General features: G+C 46.9%; 1 protein-coding gene across 8 annotated transcripts in view; it reads left to right on the forward strand.

Annotated features, from left to right (window-relative positions):
* Nucleotides 1-25,304, forward strand: part of LOC126278989 (START domain-containing protein 10-like) — a 115,432-nt gene that overhangs the window by 17,735 nt on the left and 72,393 nt on the right. For 6 of the 8 annotated variants that reach the window (XM_049979296.1, XM_049979301.1, XM_049979295.1 and 3 more), the window contains one exon: nucleotides 17,232-17,387. In XM_049979296.1, the coding sequence (XP_049835253.1) occupies nucleotides 17,232-17,387 (156 nt within the window). Of the gene's footprint in view, nucleotides 1-673; nucleotides 788-16,253; nucleotides 16,658-17,231; nucleotides 17,388-25,304 lie in introns of those variants that run through there. The other 2 variants (XM_049979298.1, XM_049979297.1) reach the window with 2 other exon arrangements.

A 25,304-nucleotide genomic window follows, 5' to 3' on the forward strand; every position in this document is an offset into this window, starting at 1 on the left:
CTTGCATTTTAGAGGTTTATTAAACACTCACAAGTCAGTAAACAAAAGGTTGTACTGCTGCAATGCCCACCTGTCATCCTGAACTCTTGGAGCAAGACTAACTGGGTTTGACTTAGCAATTTCTAATTCTTGCTCCCCATACAGTAATTTGATCGCCTGTGGCTCATGACATTTCAGAGGACTGTGCCACACTGCGCACATCCATAAGCACTGGATTCTCACATTGAAGTGCCTTTCTCGTGGACTTCGCTATCCAGGGCCAGACGAATAACAACATCGCACACCATGTGATCATTTTAGTATTTGTGTGGATACTATCTACAAATTGTAATTCTGCAGCCCATGCTTTGTGAGATTGGTTTGGATGTTTCTGACAATAGTAACATTCTACATGTATTGCAGTGACGTATGTTTTGTCAGAGTAATAGGTTGAGAGAGGCTCGCACATTTCATCAAATGATAAGCTTGCCGGTTCTTGAAAAGTTGGCATAACAACTGATGCATGCGTGGTGAAAGCCAGGAAAGAAAGAAAGCTGTACATGAGTTTGCATTGCTCATGCAAAAAACCTGGAAATGGTGGTCTAACTGATCTTGTAGGAGTCCCAATCTTCAGCTGTTCATCATATACTGGAAAGGGCAATGGTTGCACTGACGGAAGGGTAACCTGCTCTGAACACACAGATGCCACATGATTGAGAACAGTGGTAAGAGCGTGCTATTGTCCTGCGAAAGCTTGCTGTTGGGCAGTAATATGTTGCAGTATTTCTTTCATCGAGATGTTTTTCAGGTAACTTAGCACTGATACTAACTCACTGAGAAAATGTAACTCGCACTCATAGCCAAGTTTGTTTTAGCAAGAACAAACACAATTTGTGGAGCATAGTACATTATAGAGCCAACATAAAATACAATGAAGTACAGGTTTTGCATAGCACTGAACACAATGAATGAACAGCAGTAATACAGATGACATAATCGGCTGAGCACTCATTTGCGATCGCTTAAGTAATACTGTTTAATACTGCAGTTCACCAGAGCTCTTCTGGGGTTCGACCCAGGTGGCCTGCATAAGTGGGCGTGTGAAGTGTATGGATGCACAATCTCTAAAATTGGATGCATCATGAGTGAAGGTACATCAGAGTCACATTAAGACACCCTGGTAAACTAAAGACACCACATCAAAATTGCCATATCTGCCAGCAATCCATCTTTACACCAATCCCTTCTTATAGTCCAAACATAGCAATCACTATGCCTTTCCTACCTTATTCTTGATCTATATGTTGCCGCCATCTGCTCCTATCTCCAATAAAATCCTGCTAAAGTGCCTGTCCCTGTTAAAATCCCCCATATTTTTACCCTGGATTTGGGAGCACATTCAGTAAGATTCTTCTTGAAGCTAGAGCTGTAATCTTGGGTAAAACACCATGGGGACCTTGCATATTTTGCCACCACACTTGCAGGTATGCTTTGTGACCCAGATATGGCCCCTGCCTTACCTTGGGAGGTTGTTCTCAACAGAAGAATCACTGAGCTATTTACCGTGAAGCTGCCTCAGCACTTGGGAGCGCAATCCACACCAATATGTGGTGTGTAGGTCGTGGTAAAGAGCGCTGAAATTATACGCACCTATTTGCTTCCATATGGTCATGTGTGTACGTGACACTATGCCTGTATTCCTCCACTGATAGGCACTTAGGCTACCTCTCAGCTCCTTGATGACTAGTTCAGCTCTGGGCTTCAGACTGAACACCAGTCCTCCTCAAGCCTATGCTTTGGACCAGAATGCCTGCCACTGCTGCTATTCATCCGACACTGCCGTCTTGCACCTTTGCCAGATCACAGCCGCTGGACTCCCATCAACCGCTCCAGAGGTCCTCCTTCACCTTCACCAGGAACTCAGCCACTGGACATTTGTCAGCCATTCTGAAATGTCCAGCTGCCTGTGGGCTCATGGTCTTGTAGGACTGTGTCACTACACATCCATTCTACCTCCCTGCTCCTTGCCACTATCAACATTCATGGATTTTGTAATTGTGAGCCCCTGCTATGCACCGTCATAGATGGACATTCAGTTGTACTTGTGTGTGGACCTTCATCCTCTAAAGCTGTACAGAGCTAGCTCATGGTCAGTAAGCAAACAGTTTTTATACCAATAAGTGCATATCAAAGACTACCTTGGCACACCATTCAGCCAAGGACACTTCACACGTCCTCTGAGGAAGCTATCCACCCTGTAAGTAATTGGTACCCTTCTCCGACAATCACTATTTGCAAAACTGTCCCTGCCCCTCCCCCTCCACTAACTCCCTGTCCTAACCAGCAGTTCAACTTATCATTACGGTCCCAGTATACCTTCCACTTGAGGATAACATAACCGCACTCCATCACAATCTGAGACCCCTTTCAGCCCTAAACCTTTCAGCCCCCATCCCCATCCCAGTCCTCTGACTCCGAGACATCCATTCTATTGAATGGCCTAATTGCACACTCAAATTTAGTTGCACTATCTTAATAAGATATCTTCCCTCATTAACCTGTAGTCTCAATTTCATACAGCTTTCCACCACACAATCACAACACACAGCCAACAGTGTGAGTATCTTACCCTGCTTCTAACTTAAATTACAAAGTGATCCTCGTCTTCCTCCCCTTACCAAAACTGTCCTCTCCAGGCATTCAAAGAATTCGTCTCTTGGAGCGTCATCTCCTTCCTAAATAATATTGTTGAAGTCTCAAACCATAATCTGGTGTAATCCTCATCTATCCATGACTTGAAGGCATGCCACCACTGTATAATCCACCCCTGCTCCCCTGGGGGTTTGCCACTCTTTGGCGAGTTCATGCTTGGCTACCATGGGGCCCCAGTCTTTGCAACATCTTTTCCGTTCTGTGCTGCATGTCTATCCTCTTGCTATTCTTTTCCCCCCCTCTTTGGGGAACATGTCTGGGGTGTTATGGTGAATGTTCCACATTGTCTGTCGCTGACATAAGAAAAGTCTCACCACTGTTGTTCGTTCCCTTTTCCCTTCTTAGTTTCCCCTTTTCCTCTTGCTCCTCCACTTCAGGTTCCTCTTTTTCTTCTTTCTCCCTGTGCGCTCCAGTTTGCCGGCCCACGCATCTGCTACGTAGCAGGTGACTGGGTAAGGCATAATTCCCAGTGCCAGGTCGACAGGTAAGATTCGCACATACCCTGTGGTATAGGCCAGGCCCAGGTAGGGGTGATTATCTGAGCTGTAACCTTCCCAAATTGCCGAATGGTCCCTCTGTCAGGTTTTCGGGAGGCGTGAACAGTCACCTAAGGCGGTTGCGCCCCCTTGTGAAGGGGGTCCCCAGTTGGAAGGAGCACACCACCGGAGACACTGGCAATCATGGGGAGGTTTCTTGCAATGAGCCAATCATCTTCACAATCAACGTTTTTGAAACATAAACAGAATGAGGCTAATGATTCAGAGACTCTTACAGCTGCACCACAGTTCCTCGTGGTTTCACGCACTGAAGACGGACAGTCCTTCACGAGATAAAATCGTTTATTATTCAGAAAGGTGGTGATACCATTGTCGGCCCTGTGAAACCCTGCTCTCATTTACGGAATGGCACTGTGCTTTTGGAGACTACTTCAGATTCTCAAGCACAACAACTACTTGCCACCTCACTTCTCCACAGCTATCCTGTTTGTGTCGAGGCCCATAGAACTCTGACTTCTTCCCATGGTGTTGTTTACACTAGGCCTCTCAACAGTCTGATTAAGGCCGAAATCCAGTCTTACCTCCCTTATCAGGTGCCATTACCGTCCATCAGGTGATAAAAAAGGTAGAGTCCTCCTTGGTGCCCACCAGCACTCTTTTTTCCTACCTTTGATAGAATGGTGCTTCCGTCCCAGATCAAAGCAGGCTGGGAAATTATGACAGTCCGACCATACATTCTGAACTCTTTGTGCTGCTACCAGTGTCATAGTTTCAACCACACTAGAAAATCTTGTTGACACCCAGCCAAATGTGTAACCTGTGGCAGGGATGTGCATGAGGGCGATTGTGTGCCTCTTTCTCCCCACTGTATCAACTACAATGGTGGCCATACAGCCTCCTCTTGGGATTGTCCTGTGTATCTTGATGAGTGGGCTATCCAGGAGATCTGGGTAAAGGAAAAAATGCCTTACCTAGTCACTCGCACGTTATTGGCTAGTCGCGAACGTTGTGTTCTCCTGTCTGGCACTTACAGTTCTGTTCTTGTTGCCTCTCACTCCATGAACGACATGGCCACACAGACATGCGACCTCAAATTTAGCTCTGAGGTCGTGAAATCGCCCAATGTCAAGGTAGCATCAACATCCCCCCATCCAGCTGTACAACAAGCCATCAAACTCTCGCCTCAAGGGGCGATGCCACCAGCTACACAACCGGTAGGTCGGAAAGAACAGAAGGAGTACTCCCTTGAAGACTTCCTACGTCCCTCCAGCCAAACAACACCTGAGTCTTCCTATACTAACCGGAACGTCTTGAAGAAGTCCAATAAAGGGAAATGGTCTTCTCCTTTGCCAACTCGAAAATCCTCTTCAATGGAGTTGCCATGCGATACCTTAATCCAGCTAGCCTCTGGGTCGACGGTTCGCACCACCAACCATTTTTCTGCGTTTGACTCCACAGACCAACAGTACAAGCAAGCCGATGCTTCTGTAGACATCATGGAGCAGGATCCTCCTGCTTCTGTGCCATGTAGCTGTGAGGGTTCACAGACTGTCACTTGGCAGCCACTGATGTGGCACCCCCTTCATTTTTTTTTCATCATGACTCTCCTCCAATGGAACGTTTGTGGCCTTCGGTCCCACAATGAGGATTTACAGCTGTTTTTAGCATCGCAGCATCCCCTTATACTCAGCCTTCAGGAAACAAAATTGCACCCTCACGACTGGTTTGGAGCATTCACATTTCTTCCCAGTTCATTTTGAGCTTCCCCCTGAGATCAGCATTCCATCGCACAGGGGCGTCATGCTGCTGATACGGGGTGATGTTCAGAGTCAACCCATATCTTTGACTACCCATCTTCAAGCTGTGCAGTTCACCTTTTTGTTCCTCATCTGACTTTTTCCCTCTATACCATTTATGGACCCTCCGTCATTCGATGTCACCAGGGCAGACTTCTTTCAGCTTATTGGGCAGTTACCTCACCCATTTCTGCTACTTGGTGATTTTAATGTGCATCATCCCCTTTGGGGTTCTCCCAGAACCTGTGAGAGGTGTGCTTTTGGCTGATCATCTTAATCAACATAACCTCTTCTGCCTTAACACTGGAGCACTCACATTCCTTTCTGACTCCTCACACACCTATTCCCATTTGGATTTATCCTTCTTCGCTGTGCAGCTTGCCCACTGTCTTGAGTGGCCTGTTCTTTCTGACACCTACTCGAGTGCTGTCTGTTTGCTGACTCCTCCCTGGCGAACTTTGAAGAAGAATATTTCTCATCCGCAGCTCGTGGTCTCACAGTCGTGTTCTCCCTTCTCGGCCCCCCTGCGGGTTTGTGGGTAAGAATAGGCACGTGGTATTCCTGCCTGTTGTAAGAGGCGACTAAAAGGAGTCTCAAATGTTTCGGCCCTTATGTGATGGTCCCCTCTTGGGTTTGACCACCGTATTCTCAAACTTATTCTCAAGAGCAAGCTAGCCAATTGGGGAAGGGTGCCTTACTTGGTGAATTGTGTCCATCTTGCATTGAGACCTTTAGCCAGATTCTTTATCTTTACATTGCAGTTCCGCTCGCTCTCCATCACTTGGGCCGAGGATACATTCCTGGGTGTGATTTCTGCCATGCACTCTGCTGTGTTGATTTCTGCGCTGAGGACAACCGTGGATTACTTGCCACCTAATATCCAGCACGGTAGCCAGTCCATTGTGGAGGGGCCCCCATGTACCCTGTTGGTTGTAACCCCCTGACAACACAGGGATCGCTCTACTGATGCCTGCGCTGTTAACTCCCCACGTATGCCAAGGAGTAGATGCCTATCTCCCTGGAGCATTGGGACTTCTGGCAATGGCCATCCTGCCAGGTGGCCCTTGCTGTGGTTGGGTGGTGCCCGTGGGGAGGGCCCTAGGTCAGAGTAGGTGGCATCAGGGTGGATGACAGGCAATGAAGTGTGGCACATCTTCTCTTTCTGGTGGCCAACCACCAGCAGTCTCTAAGTGTTTGAGGGCTCACTTTAATTCAAACATGTATGACCCCAAATCGTTCCCCTCCCTGGCCACACCATGGGAGGAACGAAAGGCTATGAATGACAGCGAGACGTATACGCCCCGGTATCTAGTCTGTACGAGAGCTGATGGGGAATCCTTTGTGTCCATGAAGCCTCAGTTCTTCATAGAGCATTTAGAGGACAATTTTGGGGAGGTGGAGGGCTTGTAAAAAATGCAGTCCAGGTCAGTCTTGATAAAAACAGCATCCTCTGCCCAGTCATGGGCATTACTCACTTGTAAGAAGCTGGGGGATGTTCCTGTTACTATCATACCCCATAAAAGCTTAAATATGGTCCAGGCCCCCAGGGGCTCAGCATTCACTTGCTGAGTACGGGCTTGGCGACCCCGGGGTCCTGAGCTGGGGACTGGTCTGCGCCGCCAGTGTCCTGTCACCGTAACCCCCGGACATGCTTCAGCGACCACCGTACGGCGTGGCGGTGAAATGTTGTGTGCTGCGGGGAATGGTAATCTTGGCTTGACCGCCTGGATTGCGAGGAAGGCCAACCTCTATAAAAACCCCTCAATCTTTCGGTGTGCTCCGCGCCTAGAAGATGCATGGCTGTTGGGGTGGAACAGTCGCAAGCGGGCAACCTCTGGGGCACCTGCCGCACCCCAGTTGTATAAGGCTTACTCAGGCACGCGGGGCTCTGTCTGAGCGGACTTTTAGTTCCCTAGCTGCTCGTGGGACCACAATGGACCCTTCGACCTCTACATTTCCCCCTACCAGTGGCTTGGGTGGGCCGCTGGTAGGAAAACACACCCAATCGAAAAAGCGGCTTCGCGCTGCGAGTCCTCCAGCGCCTGGTGTTGCTAGAGGTTTAACAGAATGTAGTAACGGAGCACATGCTGATAATCAGAATGTGTTTTTGATTATTAAAAGGAAGGAGGGTAGCTTTGAGAGGGTTTCTCCCTTTTACATCCACAAGGGTCTTGAGGGAATTGCAGGAACACTGAAATCTGTAAAGCGACTGCGCAATGGGACTCTGTTAGTTGAAACTTCTAGTTCCCGTCAAGTCGCTGCCCTTCGGAAAGCAAATTGTCTAGGAGAGTACGCTGTCGAGACCGAGCTCCACTCCACTTTGAACTATAGTAAGGGTGTTGTGACGTGTAGGGACTTGGTGGATATCCCCATAGACGTGCTAAAATCTGAGTGGGCTGACGAAGGAATTGTTGACGTGCAGCACATTATGAAACGAGTCAATGGGGACCTCGTCAAATCTGACTCGTTTATTCTCACATTCAGTTGCCCGAGACTCCCGGAGCATGTTAAAGCGGGGTTCTTACGTTTGTCCGTACGGCCATATTTCCCCAACCCAATGCGCTGTTTTAAATGTCAGCGCTTTGGGCATACTACGTTGGGGTGCAATGGGATAGCCACGTGTGGTAAATGTGGTCAGCCTGCCCATGACGGAGCCGATTGTTCATCGCCTGTGAAGTGCGTGAATTGCTCTGGGAGTCACCCTGTCTGGAGCCGGATCTGCCCCATCTATCTCGAAGAGCGGAAGGTACAGGAGATTAAAACATCTAAGCGCATCCCCTATGGTGAGGCCAAGAAGATCTTTAAGGCCATGCAACCTCCTGTGTTTTCCACATCTTTTGCTTCCGCTCTCAAAAAACCGGTACAACTGGCCACTGTTGCTACACAAACGGAGGTTGCTAGTGTTAGCACTAAAACCTGCGCTTGCCAGTGCACTTGTGCTGCTGCGGTTGTTTTGCAATCTGCGGCTCTCCCCGCTACATCGGACAAGGCCGTGGTTGCTGACATTGAGGTACTTCCAGCCTCCCCCCATATGGCGCCTTCTGCCCAGGTGAGTCAACCTCCAACTGTTGACAAGGCTCTGCATTCCAAGCCCCCCAAGATAAAGCCTCAGAAGATGAAGGTTCTGCCACCTGAGGAGACTAGTCAGCGTCGGTCCAATGATGATGCCATCGTACTGTCTGACATCTCCCGTGGGTCGTCATCGGATCTTATGGACATTGATGTCGACCGGGGGCGATCTTCTCGCCCCAGGAATAAATCTCTGGCCAGTACGGTCTCTCCTCCAAAGCACAGAGGCAGGGTGAAAGTTCAGCCACCCTGATCACTGGCTCCCATATTACAGTGGAACCTGAATGGTTTCAGGACGCATGTGGCCGAATTACAACTCCTCATACGAGAGTGCCCCTTGTGCTTATGTCTCCAAGAGACACACTTTCGGGCCACTGATTCTCCTTCTTTACGCGGCTATACCGCATATCAAAAAGATGATCTGACGGGGCAAAGGGCAAAGGGTGGTGTTGCGGTTTTTGTCCGTGATGTGCACCCCTCATCTGAGCTCCCTCTCGTCACCGACTTGCAAGCAGTTGCAGTTGACATTCTTGTGGGTCGGAGGCTCACAGTCTGTTCTGTTTATTTACCACCTCCGGATGCGATAGACTCTGAGGCTCTCACGGACCTTATTAGCCAACTCCCTCGCCCATTTCTTCTTCTGGGGGACTTCAACGCTCATAATGTCTTATGGGGCTCTCCGACTACTTGCCCCAGGGGTCGCATTCTGGAAAGCGTCATGATGTCTGAAGAACTGTGCCTCCTCAACTCTGGTGCTCCCACTCATTTCTGTACTGCTTCCGGATCGTCATCGGCTATTGACCTTTCCTTTTGCTCTCCAGCACTCGCGGATTCTGCTCTGTGGGAGGCTGCAGCTGACCTCCATTTTAGTGACCACTTCCCCCTCTGGATTCGCCTCCTGGATGAGGCTGTGGCATTACCAGTGCCGCCCCGGTGGCACCTTTGCAGAGCTGACTGGACACTTTTCAGCCAACTGGCTGTTTTGGAACACCGTGCCAGCGTCCACGAATGGGTAGACCATGTTGCAGCCGTGATCTCTCATGCTGCTGAATTGTCAATCCCACGATCATCCGGTCATCCCAAGAGGCGTCCTGTCCCTTGGTGGACCACTGAGTGCCACTCAGCCATCCGCGCCCGCCGTGCAGCACTGCGCCGCTTCAAGTGCCGTCCCTCAGCTGACAATCTTGCGGCCTTTCGGGTGGCAAGGGCCAGAGCGCGGCGAGTGATTAAAGAGAGCAAACGACGGTCATGGCAATCGTTCTTGAATTCCATCTCTCGCTCCACTAGTTCTACGAAAGTATGGGAAGCCATCAGGAGGATTTCCGGGAAACTCAGCCAGCTACCTGTCACGGCATTGCTGCATCAGGGATGTCTCCTCACGGCGCCGAGAGACATTGCCCAGACACTGGCCATGCATTTTGCGGAATCTACCGCCACTATTAACTGTGATCCAGATTTCTGCCGCTACCGCACTGCCGTCGAAAGGGGCCACTTGGACTTCCGGTCTCTAAATTCTGAACCCTATAATTGCCCCTTCACAATGTGGGAACTGGATTCTGCGCTGTCTGTGGCTCATGATACTGCGCCTGGTCATGATCAAATCCGGTACAGCATGCTGCGGCACCTGTCGCTGCCATCCAAGGAAGTTCTCCTGAACTGTTTCAATATGATATGGTTATCTGGCACGTACCCTGACTCATGGAGGGAGGCAATTTTGATTCCCCTCCTCAAACCAGGGAAGGACCGAACGCATCCCAGTAGTTATCGGAGTATTGCCTTGACGAGCTGTGTTGGGAAGACGTTGGAACGCATGGTCAACCGCCGCCTGGTTTGGCTGCTCGAGACCAGGCAGCTCCTTAGCCCCTCTCAGTGTGGCTTTCGGAGATGTCGTTCCACTATAGACAACTTGACCCTGCTTGAGGCCGCCATCCAGCAGGCCTTTCTACGTAACCAGCATTGTCTAGGGGTCTTCTTTGACATTAATAAGGCGTATGACACTACTTGGCGCCGCCTTATCCTCAATCAACTCCATGAGTGGGGCTTTCGTGGCCGTCTCCCCATCTTCATTCGGTCCTTTCTTTCTCACCGCCTCTTTCGGTATCGGGTTGGTAATGTGCTATCGGAATTGTACGTGCAGGAGAATGGTGTTCCTCAGGGCAGCGTTTTAAGTGTCACCCTCTTTGCCGTTGCTATTAACAGTATCACGTCCACTATCCGGAGTCCTGCCCAATGCTCCTTGTTTGTGGACGATTTTGCTGTTTTCTGTTCTTCCTCCAGTCTTGTCAGTGCTAGTCGGCAGTTACAGCTTACGATAAAGCGCTTAGAGGCATGGACTGCAAAGACGGGTTTTACCTTTTCTGCAGACAAATCTGTGTGTGTTCATTTTAATCATTCTCGGCGTCTTTTTACCTCCCCTGAATTGCGCCTGAGGGGCACCGTTCTTCCTTTTAGAGACACTGTGAGGTTCCTGGGCCTCACTTTTGATTCCAAGTTGTCGTGGTTGCCTCACCTTAAAGACCTCAAGGTGCGGGTCCTGAAGGCACTGAATATTTTGAAGTGTCTGAGCCATCGGTCCTGGGGAGCAGATCGGGCGCGTCTGCTGCAGTTTTATAGGGCTTTCGTCCGATCGCGTCTTGACTATGCTTGCACCGAGTATGGGTCAGCAAGGCCTTCGTATCTGAAGATTCTTGACGCAGTACACCATGAGGGTATCAGGCTGGCCACTGGTGCCTTCCGTACCAGTCCCATCCCCAGCCTGTGTGCTGAGGCAGGGGAACCGCCGCTCGCCATCCGGCGGAAACTCCTCATGGTGCGATGGGTGTGTCATTTCCTTGCCTGTCCTACCTCCCCTGCGTACCCTACCGTTTCCCGACCGCCTATGGAACGTCTCTTTTCCAGTCGTCCCAGGACAACAAAACCATTTGGGATTCGTGCCAAGCATTTGCTTGAGTCCCTTGGTGTGGAGCGTGTGGCCCCCCAATGACAAGGTTTTACTCGCCTGCCTCCCTGGTTGCTCCAGAGGCCCAGCATCCTTTTAGACTTGTCGGAGAACCGGAGGAACTGCACTCCGGCGTTTGTTTTTACCTCCTTATTTTACGATATTTTAAACCAGCATCCGGACCATGTACCTGTATTCACAGATGGCTCTAAACAGGGGGACACTGTTGGTTGTGCTGTTGTTTTCCCTGATCGAGTCGTCAAGTTACGGCTTCCTGCGGTGTTTACCATCCTCGATGCCGAATTGTTTGCAATATTGCGGGCATTGGAGCAGATGAGATGTGTTCCCAGTATTAAGTTCCTCATCTGTTCTGACTCCCTGAGTGCCCTTCAGACCATTCAACACTTGTACCCAGCGGATACGGTCGTCCAGAACATCCATGATGCCCTACTCCACCTGCAACGGCAGGGGAAGGAGGTTTCTTTCTGCTGGGTGCCGGGGCACGTGGGTATTAGGGGAAACGAACTGGCGGATGTGGCTGCCAAAGATGCATGTTCCCTCCCTCACGTTGTTGAATGTGCCGTCCCCCTCCATGCTGTAACCTCCCTTTTGCGTTTTCGTGTTATGCATCAATGGGAAGAGGAGTGGTTGGCAGTTTCTGACAATAAGCTGCGTCTGGTAAAGGCCACTACGCGACCATGGCGTACGTCCTACCAGTCATACAGGCGGGATGAGGTTCTCCTCACTCGCCTCCGCATTGGACACAGTCCCTTCACGCATGGTTTTTTACTCCGGCGGGAGGACCCCCCAATCTGCAGTGCTTGTGGCGTCCAGATTACTGTCCGCCACATTTTACTTGACTGTCTTTTATTCTCTGACCAGAGGGCGGTGGTTTCCTTGCCACCGGATTTGCCCTCTATTTTGCAAGACGACGCAGCGACTGTGGTTAAGGTTTTACGGTTTTGTGTCCTGTCCAATCTGTTGCCTCGGATTTTAGGGAGAAGGTTTTAATGTGCTGCTGGGTGACTGGCTCACCCAGGTTTTAGGTAAGAGGTCCGCCAGTCACGATTACCTCCTTGTTTCCCTTCGGTATCTGTTCTCTTTTCCTTGTGTTTCCTTTCCTTTTTTAGTGTGTTTCTTCTCCTCTTGTTTTGCCTCTGTATGTGCGCATTTGGAACTGCGTCAGGCCTGTGTCTTTTAGCCGTTCTCCTTGTTCGGCGTCCGTCTTCGTCCCTTCACCGCCTGTGTTCCTGTTTCTATGCGCTTGGGCGCTGATGACCACGCTGTTTAGCGCCCGTAAACCTCAAACACACACACACACACACACACACACACACACACACACACACACTTAAATATGGTCCAGGGCATTATCTTCCGTTGGGACCTTCTTTTACAGTCCAATGACAAGCTGCGCGCAAACTCAGAACGACGAGGTGTCCATTTCTTCTGGCACGTCCACGGGGGTCCAAGGGATAATTTAGGTTGCCACCGGTGCCTTCATATTGGCCTTCGAAGGTGACACATTACCCGAGAAGGTGAAGGTGATGGTCTAGCTCTGTGATGTCAAGCCATATATCCCTCCCCCAATGCGGTGCTTCAAGTATTGGATGTTCCACCATATGTCTTCCTGCTGTGCTTCCAGCCTCATATGTAGCGATTGTGGTCGTCCATCCCATCCGGGTACTCTTTGTGCCCCACCTCACATCTTTGTCAGCTGCGGAGAGCACCATCCCTCTTGCTCATCGGACTGTAAGATACCACTGAAGGAATGGAAAATAATGGAATACAAGACCCTGGACCGACTGACCTACACTTAGGCTAAACGTAAATTTGAACAGCTTCATCCCGTGCGCATGACATCAGCTTATGCCGCCAATGTCACGCCTGTTACAGCTCCATCTGTTGCACCACATACAGTCAGCCCTCAGAGCTGGAGGACCCCACCTGCCCCCTTGATGGTGGGGGGAACTTCCTCCCTGTTGCTCCCCCACCATCTACCTCGGGAGCAGCACCCCTCCCAACCATCGGAGACACCAGACCCCACTTCTAAGCCAGAGAACCATAAGTCTTCTTCGGCTTCTCTCGCTAGGAAGGAATCCCTTGGGTCACTCCCTTCCCAGGTTCCTACCAGTGGCAAACCAGACTCCCCCCCCCCGCCATGGGCTGAAGAAGCCCCAGGTAGCTGGACATAGGGCTTCGCGGTCCTCTTCAGTCCCAGAGATGAATCAAATAAACCCTCCCAGAAAGGGCAACCAAAGGAACAGTGTAAGAAACCGAAATCGAAGACCCCTAAGTCCAAGGAAATTGTGGTGACACCCATTCCACCGCTACGTACAAGCTCTGTGTCTTAGAATGCGGTGGAGATTCTGGTGTCCAGTGAGGACCCAAATCTTGCCGGTCCCACAGACATGATAGATGTCGCTCCTGTTGGTACTCAGTCGTTGGCAGCAGGTGACCCAATGGCGTAATCTGCCTGCTCTGTCCCTTCACGCCTTTCTCGGCCATAGACAATGTCATCCTCCACCGGAACTGCAGCGGTTTTTTCTACCACCTTGCTGAGCTCTGACTACTTCTCAGCCTTCACCCTTTCCTCTGCATTGCTCTTCAGGAAACTTAGTTTCCTGCGATGCAAACCCCCGCCCTCCGTGGCTATCAGGGTTATTATAAGAACCCGGCAGGTTATGAAATGGTATCTGGTGGTGTCTGCATCTACGTCCTTCACTCTCTTTACAGCAAGTCTGCCCTCTACAAACACCTTTAGAGGCTGTCACTGTTCGGGTGTGGATGCCTCAGGCTGTTGCTGTCTGCAGCCTCTATCTTCCACCGGATGGTGATGTCCCGCAGCATGTCCTGGCTGCGCTGATAGCCCAATTGCCACCACCGTTTCTGTTACTAGGCAACTTCAATACCCATAACCTTCTGTGGGATGGATCAGTGGCAACAGGCCGAGGCAGCATCATTGAGCAAGTATTGGTACAGCTCAACTGACTTTCTCTTTTAAATACTGTTGTCTTTGTGGTGTCACCGCCAGACACCACACTTGCTAGGTGGTAGCCTTTAAATCGGCCGTGGTCCGGTAGTATACGTCGGACCCGCGTGTCGCCACTATCAGTGATTGCAGACTGAGCGCCGCCACACAGTAGTCTCGAGAGACTTCCTAGTACTCACCCCAGTTGTACAACCGACTTTGCTAGCAACGGTTCACTGACAAAATATGCTCTCATTTGCCGAGACGATAGTTAGTATAGCCTTCAGCTACGTCATTTGCTACGACCTAGCAAGGCGCCATATTCAGTTATCATTGATATCGTGAATCATGTACTGTCACGAGCGTCGTTCATCTGTAATGGATTAAAGTTAAGTATTCCACCAGCTACGTCCGTTTTTCTCAATTCTAATTCCCTTGTCATGTTCCAGACCTCACGCCAGCCTGCATGAGCTAAAACGCGTGCATTTCGACCTCCTTTAGTAACACAGTGTTGGCTCTCCTGCCAACCACAACAATCTTCACACATTGCAGTGTGGCGCATGGCACATACTCAGCCATCGACCTTTTGATCTGCAGCCCTAGCCTATTACCATCTGTCCAATGTCAGAGACTTTCTGTCACTACCACAGCATCACTTGCGAGCGTGCCCCTGCAGGTGGCCTATGAATAAGGCTGACTGGGACTTGTTCACCTTCATTGCCACTACTGAGCCTCTTTCCAATGACACCATTGATGCAGTGGTTCACTCGGTCACCACTGGCATCGCTACTGCCGCAGAATATGCCATTCCCTGTTCTTCTGAGTCCCCTCAGCGGAGGACTGTGCCTTGGTGGTCGCCAGAGATTGCTAGGACGATTAAAGATCGCAGGTGGGCACTCCAGTGTCACAAGCGGCATTCCTGATTGGAACACCTCATTGCCTTTAAACAGCTCCGTGTGCAAGCCTACCGCCTCATTTGCCAATTTAAGCAGGAGTGCTGGGAAAGGTATGTCTCCACCATTAGCCTCCGTACCTCTCCATCACAAGTTTGGGCCAAGATTAGGTGACTCTATGGCTATCGGACCCCCGTCAGCGTAGCTACGCTTTCACTGAATGGAGCAGTCGATACTGACTCCGACACAATTACGAACCGCGTAGCGGTGCATTTTGCTCAGAGTTCTGCTTCTGACCTTCCGCTCCCTAAAAGAGCGGTTGGAACGTTGGAGCCTTTCATTTCACACGCTTCACCCTGAATCGTATAATGCTCCATTCAGTGAGTGGGAATTCCAAAGTGCCCTAGCTGCTTACCCTGATAAGGCTTCCGGGCCAGATCTCATCAACCATCAAATGCTCAAACACCTCTTGGTGAACTGCCAGCGACGCCTCCTAGACCTATTCAACCATATCTGTGTTGAGGGTGAATTCCTGTCACAATGGCAGGAAAGCCTCGTTATCCCAGTGTTGAAACCTGGCGATAACCCACTGGAGGGGGACAGCTACCACCCCATTAGCCTCACCAACGTTCCGTGAAAGTTGCTCAAACTCATGGTGAGCCAGAGGTTGAGTTGGCTACTTGAATCTCGGTGTCTTCTGGCTCTGTCCAAGGGTGGGTTCCATAAGGGCCGCTCTGCTACCGATAATCTGGCCTGCCTGGAGTCTGTCATCCGTAAGGTATTTGTCTGCTGACAGCATCTGGTTGCCATCTTTTTTGACATGTAGAAGGCATACGATACAATGTGGCGACATCACATCCTCACCACAATTCATGGGTGGGGTCTTAAGGGCTCGCTCCAAATTTTTATTCAAAAGTTTCTATCGCTTCGTTCCTTCCGCAGGCAAGTTGATCCCTCCCATAGTTCCTCCTGAGTGCAGGAGAATGGGGTCCCGTAAGGCTCAGTCTTGAGTGTCTGCCTCTTTTTAGTTGCTATCAAAGGGCTCACTGCAGCTGTGGGAATGTCCGTATCAGCTTCTTTGTATGCTGTTGACTTTTGCCTTTACTATAGCTCCACTGGCATTGCGGTTGCTGAATGACAGCTGCAGGGTGCTATCCGCTAGGTGCAGTCTTAGGCCGTATCATGCGACTTCCAGTTTTCGGCTGTCAAGATTTGGGTCATGCATTTCTGCCGGCATTGCACTGTCCACCCTGAGCCACGGCTTTATCTTGACGGCGAACCTCTTGCTGTGATGATGACGCATCAGTTTTTGGGATTGCTATTTGATGCCCAGTTGACTTGGCTCCCTCATATTTGGCAGCTTAAACAAATGTGCTGGCGCCATCTTAATGCTCTATGTTGCTCAAGTCACACCAACTGGGGTGCCGATCGGTCTACCCTTCTAAGACTTTATCAGGCGTTGATTCAGTCCAATCTCGATTATGGGAGCCTGGCTTACGGTTCAGCATCGCCTTCTGCATTATGGTTGCTTGACCCCATACTTCACTGCGGGATCTGACTCGCAACCAGTGCTGTCTGCACAAGCCCTGTAAACAGCATCCTTGTGGAGGCTGGTGTCCCTCCATTGTGGATCCGGCACCAACGACTAATGGCCGCTTATGCTGCACATGTTTGTAGCTTGCCCGGACATCCGAATTACCGTGTCCTGTTCCTCAACTCGATTATCCATCTTCCAGAATGGCAGCCCTGGTCAGAGTGTACGAACGCGGTTCTCGTCCGAACAAATTGGTAATCCAAACAAGGTCTGGTTCCAATTAATTCAGATTAATGGGACGCTTCTGTAACAGTGAAGTGAATTTTAGTACTAAATTTTTACACTGCAGCAGTGTGTGCACTGATATGGAACTTCCTGGCAGATTAAAACTGTATGCTGGATTGAGACTCGAACTCAGGCTAGTGCTCTGCCGACTGAGCTACCCAAACACGACTCACGATTCGTCCTCACAGTTCTACTTCTACCAGTATCTTGTGTCTATTCAATTCACACTTAGCTGCAGAATAAAAATTTCATTCTGGAAACATTTCCCAGGCTGTGGCTAAGCCATGTTTCTGCTTACCCTTTCTTCCAAGAGTGCCATTCTAGCAAGGTTCCCAGGAGAGCTTTTGTGAAATTTGCAATGTAGGAGACGAGGTACTGGTGAAAGTGCTGATTCATGCTTGGGTAGCTCAGTAAGTAGAGCACTTGACCCGTGAGACAAGGGTCCCAAGTTCGAGTCTCAATCCAGCACACAGTTTTAATCTACCAGGAAGTTTCTCTGAAATGAAACATTTTTGTAAATTATTATCTTGAAAATATACTTCATTGTTTCTTTTCAGATGGAAGTAGGAGTTGTTAAGGTTGCTGATGATCAGGACTTTGAAAAGCTGAAACAGTTGCTTGATAACCATAATGGTTGGAAGCTAGATTATAGTAAGGATGCTGTCAAAGTCTGGACTAAATCAGTGGTGGACACAAGCTTCAAAATGATAAAGGTATTTAATTTATATGCACAACAGTTTTGAGTTGTTGTCTGTCCTCTTAGATTTCTAATTTAATTTTTTAGTAATAGTTAACTCAGAGAATTTTTTGCAAATCATATTCATTTTCTCAAATATGTTGCACAGCTTCAACTTCTGTACTCTATACGTCCTGTATCAAATGCAGTTTATCATGGAACAATATCATAAGGGTGGATTTGTTTGCATCCTGCTGTGTGATTTTCAAACAATGAATGATAATATTGCTACATTTTAAGTTCTCCGTACTATTTGTAGCGATTGTGAGGTATATTTTCCTTGTTTTCCAAAATAGTATTCTTCCAAAAAGCACTTTCGTTTTCTGTGAAATAATACATTTCAGAACTGTAAGCAAAATCTGCTGTGTAGAAATCCAAATTATATTTATCAGAAATATAGTTATGTTCTATGTTGTGGTCTTCAGTCCGAAGACTAGTTTGATGCAGCTCTAAGCACTACTGTATTCTGTGCTAGCATCTTCATCTCCGAAAAGCTACTGCAACGTGCGTCCATTTGAATCTGCCTAGTGTATTTATCACTTGGTCTCCCTCTACAATTTTACCCCCAACATTTCCCTCAACTATTAAACTGATGAGTCTTCGATGCCTCAGGATTGTCCTGTCAATGTATGATGAAACTGACCTGAATTTCATAGTCTCGTTCTTGGTAACACCATTCTTGATCAGTTCAAAGCTGAAAGAGTAAATGAGTGTGGGATAGTGTTTGCTGAAAGACGTGCATAACACCGTATTTTAGCATTATACATACACACACACACACACGTTTTTATTCCTTTCAAAGATCAGTTATTAATTATTGTGACTAGTTTTTATGATGGAAGCAATAATATGCACAAGTCTTCAGGTCAGCAGCACACAAAATAACAGTTTTGAAGTTTTCAGTTGTGGTCCAAGATAAACATTTCAGATTCATCTAAGCTTACATTTAGAGCAGTCCTTTAGTAGTTCATCAGCTATAATTACACTTCAATAATTCATGTCACTGGTGTGTAATTAACATCACCATGTGCAACAATCACTCACTTCGAAGATAATAAACATTCACAATATGTCTTGTTAATCATGACATAATTCAGTCACACTGACTGTTAATTAGAAGTAATGTAATCCTGTGAAAGATTTTACATTCACACAGCAGAGTAGTGTGCAGAATTCTAGTTTGAGAGGCCAGAGTTAGCTGTTGTGTGTGTTAGGTGCTCTTGCTTCTTCTTTGTGTGTGTGTGTGTGTGTGTGTGTGTGTGTGTGTCTGTCATCTTTTCTGAAGAAGGCTTTGGCTGAAAACTAAATGTGTAACAGTCCTTTGATTGTGACTGTCTGCAACTCAACAAGTCATCTTTACGGTAAGTAGCAGCGTATTCTTTTCATAATATTGTTGATATTCCAGCCTGAACTTTCCATTGTTTAAGGATTATGATTCCTTAAATGGTGGAAATAGGCCGTCCTTATCCCCTTCGGAAACTAAAACTGGACAATACATGTACCACAGTAGTTATATTAATATTGTTTCTGCTAGCTTCGTAGTAGAGACCTTGGACGGAACAATGAAATATTGTATTGTTCAGGTTCTTATATGCATGTAGCCATTTAATCTCATCCACTCATATCCTTACACTGCTGGAGATGCTATACTGTAAACTTTCCTGTGCACGCATCGCTTCTGCATGCCTTGCCCAGTTTATCCAGCCTATGGCGTCACTTGAAGGCAAAATATCCTTGGACTGCTCAATGAATGGGCTTCTGAAGATGACCACTCATATATACACAGTCCTTCCTATCACATAACTATTTCAGATATTGAGTCTTGTAAGTCTTGTGGGACAGATTAGAGCAGAACCATTGTTCCACACTGGAACATCCTTAGTATTGCCACGTTTGCTAGCTTTGTTCATTCATTCATTCATTCATTCAGTCAGTCAGTCAGTCATTCACTCATCCTGTTCCATAGATCCTATCAAGAAGGAAAGCTTCTAGGGGTGTGGAGCGAGTCAAGGGATACATTGACATAACATGTTCAACAGCATAACCTTCTCTATTAATAAGCCAGTATGGGCTCCCTATTGTTTACATTTTTTGTTTTTACTCTTCCTCCTCCAACCAGCAACAACAAAGTGGAAGGTGCAGATAAACATCAAAAGGTTGGAGAAGTGAATGATGTGCAGCAGTTTCAGTTTCTTCCAGAGAAGACCACTTGTGTCAGTTTGCATATTTCAAGGAACATTTACAATTCACCACACCATTCTGAGGATGACTGATTCAATGGGATTTCTGAGTCTGTAAAACATAGAGCATATATGCTCCAATTTTGTAGAGCTTTTGTGAAGTCCCAGCTTGATTATGTGTGCCATCTATAGGGATTGAGCTGGCCACAGATACCTACACCGCCATTCTTGTAAAGGACAAGAGTTCTTCACCACCATGGATGTAGAGAGACCCAATATGGCCCTAGATTTACTACTGAGCAAGAGGGAGAGTGCTTCAAATTATATACCAGGGGCATTCATATATAAACCAGAACTTTGTTCAGTTGACATCCATAGCAACATGAGCAGCATGGTGAATTGCTTGTGGGAGAGTGGATAGGGTGCAGCCATGCACACTGCTGACACACTTGGATCTACCATTTCAGTATCATAGTGAGTGAATAAGAAGTACTAGTATCTGTTATGTAACATTATTATTTGTTTTCTCACCGACAAGGGTGTGAAAGTTTTGAAGAGACTCCAAGCCCAGTTTGATGATGCTACACTGAGATAACGCTGAGTGTTCTGTTGTCCCAGACATTTCAAAAAGTTTGTGATAGAGTGAAAAATCAAAATCATAAATAGTTCCCAACTCCAATGAAATCCATATTCACTTCATGTGTGAGCTTTTGTAAGACTGTCACCACATTACTGTTGCTGAGACTGCATCACACGTGGGAATAAATGTTGGAATTGCTGATATCATTATGTCAGACACACTTGCATACAGAAAAATATTGGTAAGGTGGACTCTACATCTTCTTACTGAGGCATAAAATAGTGTGCACAAAGACATCTGTTAACAATTCCTAAATCGCTTTGAAGAAAGAGGAGAGCCTTTTCTCAACTTTATAGTGACCTGTGGTCATGTGCTGTCACCATACTCCAGCGAACAAGAAGATGAGTTTCGAATGGAGTAAAGTTGGAGAGGGGCCACTGCCCGAGGCCACAACTTGACTGTCGCCAGAAAAGTGAGTGAGAAGTGTGGGCTCTGTCGTAGGTTTGTGAGTAGTGGGTTACAGTGTGGGATTTTTTGAAAGTATTTTCATTGGGGGGGGAATGCAATGGGGAAGCCAGTGGGCGTATTAGCGAGATCCTCTCCTGGGAATGCAGAATCTGTGTTAGAAATAAGTTGATAGATGAGCAGGAGCGTAAGATCTGTGTGCTTCAGGTTCAGTTACAATGCACAAAGGAGGAACTAGGTTGAGGAGGGTGAAGGGTGGTGGGAATGGGAACTGGCAGTTGCCAAGAAGGCATCTAGGGGGAGGAGGAGGTGTTCAGACAGTTATACTTTGCGTATATGCAAAAGATTTGACCAACTGTCAGAGTTTAGTGGAGAGGAGCCTCTTGTAGCTGTAGACGTAGGGAACATGCAGCAGTCCTCAGCAGGCCTAGGTCAGTTGCAAAGTCTAACAGAAAGAAGGAGGTTATGCTGCTAGGTAGTTAGCACGGTAGAGGTGTGGGCCAGCAGTTGCAGGAAGTGTTAGGGAGCAAGTACCAGGCCACCAGCATTGTGAAGCCTAGTGCAGGGTTAGCTCAGATGGCTGGCAGCGTAGGGGAGTTATATAGGAATTTTATGGAGGAGGATCAGGTAGTGATGATGGGTGCGGCAGGGAACAGTCTTCAAGGGGTGAGGAATATGATGTAGGTGATGACCTGGTAAAGATAGCTACTCAAACTAGTGGCACTGACGTGCATTTTGTGCAACAGTTTCAGCGTCATGATTGGCCTCATCTTAATGCGGCTGTTAGGCGTGTTAACATGGGGCTGGAGAGGGCACTGATGGTAGAGGGCATGGATCACATTTCAGTGGTGCCAGTTGGGTCTATCAGTAGATTGAGTTTCAGTAGGCATGGCCTGAATCTCAATAGGTATGGGAAGGGGAGACTGGCAAAGCTTTTAGGTGACAGTTTAGTGGGTGGTGATGGGATGATTCATGGAAAAATTCCTGTTGTAGTTGGTCTTAAGAGCTGCACCTTTTTTACATTGAAGTCAGTTGATAGGTATACCTGCTTAAAGGAAGTCCCTCTAAGGGCTCACCCTCAGAGGATTTCATGTTTGCAAGTAGAAGAGGAATTAGCATATTTCATCAAATTGTAAGAGGTATTAGAGGTAAAGTTAATGACTGCTTATAGATGTTGACTCCAAAATTATTGGTGTATCAGAGCACCACTTAAATAATTTGACAATTCAGAGGCTTCCTTTACCAGGATATAGTTTAGCTGGCTGTTTTTCAAGGAGTTCCTTGCGAGGAGGGGGGTGGGTGATATGTATGTAAAAACAATATTCCATTTGAGTCCATACAAGTATCACGGCCTTGCATGGAACAGATACTTGAATGTTGTGCAGGGGCAGTTGAATTTAGTGAAATTAAACTTTTAATTGTTGTTGTTTGGTCCCCTAACTCTTACGTCAGAGGATACCTGCTCAAGCTAGAGATTCACTTTGTAGGAAATACCAGAAATTAGTTATATGTGATGACTTTAATATAAAATTTGCATATGATGGTGCAAGAAAAAGGCTGTTGGTAGATATGCTAAATTCATATGGTCTGAAGCAGACTGTGTTTTCTCTAAGTAGGGTGCAGGGGAACAGTAGCACAGCCATTGACAATATTTTTATTCATTACCAGATGAGCATTATGTTAGTAAAAGGGTGAATGGCGTTTCAGACCTAGATGCCCAATTTTTAACACTATGAGGCTTCTGTACTAAAACAGATGTCGCATATAATTATGAACTATGCAGGAAAGTTGATCCAACAGCAATTGAGAGTTTTTTAAATGTTGTCAAGGAACAAGAATGGCAGGATGTTTATAGTGCCGATAACATAGATGATAAATATAATGCTTTCCTTAACACATATCTCATGCTCTTTGAGAGTTGTTTTCCATTAGAGCGTTCTAAACAGGGTACTAGCAGTAATAGGCAGCCCGGGCAGCTGACTTGTGGGATAAGGATATCATGTAGAACAAAGCGGGAATCACATCAAAATGTTAGAACTAGTCACAATCAAGCAACAGTAGTCCGCTATAAACACTATTGTAAGGTGATTAAAATGTTATTAGGAAGGCAAACAGTATGTGTTATGCAAGTAGAACAGCTAATTCAGTGTTATGCAAATAGAATAGCTAATTCACAGGATAAAATTAAAACCGTCTGGTCAGTTGTGAACAAAGTGTCTAGTTGGCAGCACAAGTTCAACGATATAAAGTCAGTTCATAGTAAAAATATTTCTTTTATTGATAAATCAGATATGTGTACACTATTTAACAATCATTTTCTGAAAATTGCTGGTGAATTAAATAAAAATTTAGTTTCTACAGGGAATTGTATAACTTTCTTGGCAAATGCCTTTCTGAGATTGATGTTTGAAATACTCCTCTGTGATACAGACAAGGGGGAGATTGAGTCAATAATTAAATCACTAAAGACAAAGGACTCTCATTGATATGATGGAGTACCTAGCAGAATATAAAAGTACTGTACTGCACATGTTAGCCCTGTATTTAGCCATATTTGTAATTTTTCCTTTCGGAATTATTAGTTTCCTGAACGATGAAGGTTATGCACCACAAAACATTCCTGACAGTCCCCATTGTATTGTGATAATGGTATGGTGTGGATGTTGGTGCTTAGCATTTTTGGGGCACTCCTGTTCTCCCTGTTTCTATCCCCCCTCCCCCTCCCCCGTTCTTTCTTTATCCTGCTACCCTGACATCCCTTTTCCCTCTTTATTTGCATGACATCCCTTCCCATTGACTGGACTGTGCTGTTTGTATTGTTCCTCCCTTGATTTCTGCCATCCTAGATCATGGGACCAACCAACCATTCCTGGAGTAATTCCCATTGTTGAAAGTGTTTTGGACTGGATGTCACCAGTTCCTTGCAAATTGTGAAAGACCTTTTCAGAGAATTTGAGTAGTTATTTGTGCCTACTTTAAGGAAGAAACGTTCATTTCAAGTGCACATACTATTTCTGCCTCCCATTTTTTGAGCCCATCCAGTGTCACACATGCTTGAAGAGAAAGTAGGGTTCAAACTAGACTAACTAAGTAGTTAGATGCTATCAAAACAGTAAGCTCCACCACTCTGGCCACAGACAGGCCAGTCATGACCAACCTGCTTCCCATGTCATCCTCAACCAGTGTGGTTTGGATACATTAAGCAGGGGCATGAAGCCAGCACACAGCTCTCCTGGTCTTTGTGAGCCTTAGAGACCTTTGAGCTGCTACTTCTCATTCAAGCAGCTCCTCAATTGGCATCACAAGGCTGAGTGTACCGAGTCCTCCCAAAAAAAGAAGAAGAAGAAGAAGAGAGAGAGACCCTGGCAATATCGGGAATTGACCCTGGGTCCTTGAGTCCTCCACATGACAGTCATCTACACTGACCACTCAGCTGTGGAGGCAGGCTAGCAAAACAGTAACTGCTAGTTAGTGGACCTCATCACTTGTAATTATTCGCAGAAGAAGTAGGAAGCTATGCCTCTGTGGTGATTTTAAGGCCACAGCAAACTCTCTGTCAGTTATGGACTCCTATCTATTCCCACAGGCAGAGGATTTGTTTGTTAAGCTAAAAGGTGGTGAGTGCTTTTCTAACATAGACATATTGGATGCAGATCACGAATTGCCTTTTGATGCTGTCACAACTATTATTGATGATTAACAGTCATTTTGGTTTATACGAGGATTGGAACTTTAATAGTGGCAACTATTTATTTATAGCTCGTGCAAAATAGATACATGTTTCAAAGTTTTACTATCCTACGAAGTAGTCACCAGTACTGTGTATAACCCGTTACCAGCGATGTGGAAATTGTAGGATACTCTTAACAGTGCCAGTTGTGTTGACGGTTCGAGTGGTGCAGTCTATTGCCTGACAAATTTGTAGCAGTTTGTAACAACAACGATGCTGTACTGTTGTACATATCAGTAATTTTTTCCTTCTGATTTTTTAATTTACTTGTGTAATTGGTGTTCTGATTTCATTTTTGTTTCATGCTATTGTGTTAAGAAAACTGTAAACAAGTTTCAATGTGAATATTAATGTTTATGTCAAATGTCAAGCAATATTGTAATATAATTGAAATGGAACAAATGTTGAAACTGTTGTAAGATGTTTAAAATTGTAACTGTGCGTCTGGTCCATACGTAGGCAATGTGTTAGGATATGTAGAATGCAAAACCTTGGGTGAATACCTTGTCTGTAAGGGAGCGGTAAAAGGTGGATGGCAGGCGAGCGCGGGAAAATGCACACGGGCACTGCACGGCACAACGGGCTCATTAGTAGTTGGCGTTTGGCACTGGTTTGAGCAACACCTTCTGGAGCGAGGAGGCTCTCCTGGAAGACATAGTTTCATTTAGCCTCGGGTATGCCGTTCAAACACCCACGCAGCATGGCAAATTTCATAGCCAATAAATGGAAAAGTATTGCGACGCGAAGAAGAATTAAAGTGCCGATGCGTCAAGAGCCATAGCTGTGGTTGTATGCGTGCTCTGTGCCTCGTCATCTCTCCATCCGCCAACTGCCAAATTGATAGTAGCAGGTTGAAACTTTTAGTACTGTATTTGTATGGATCAGAGAGTGAATTGTGCAATAATAACATAAATTTTACCAGAACTTTCCCATCATTTA

The sequence above is a fragment of the Schistocerca gregaria genome, chromosome 6 (genome assembly GCF_023897955.1).
Source record: "Schistocerca gregaria isolate iqSchGreg1 chromosome 6, iqSchGreg1.2, whole genome shotgun sequence".
Classification (NCBI taxonomy): Eukaryota; Metazoa; Arthropoda; class Insecta; order Orthoptera; family Acrididae; genus Schistocerca; species Schistocerca gregaria.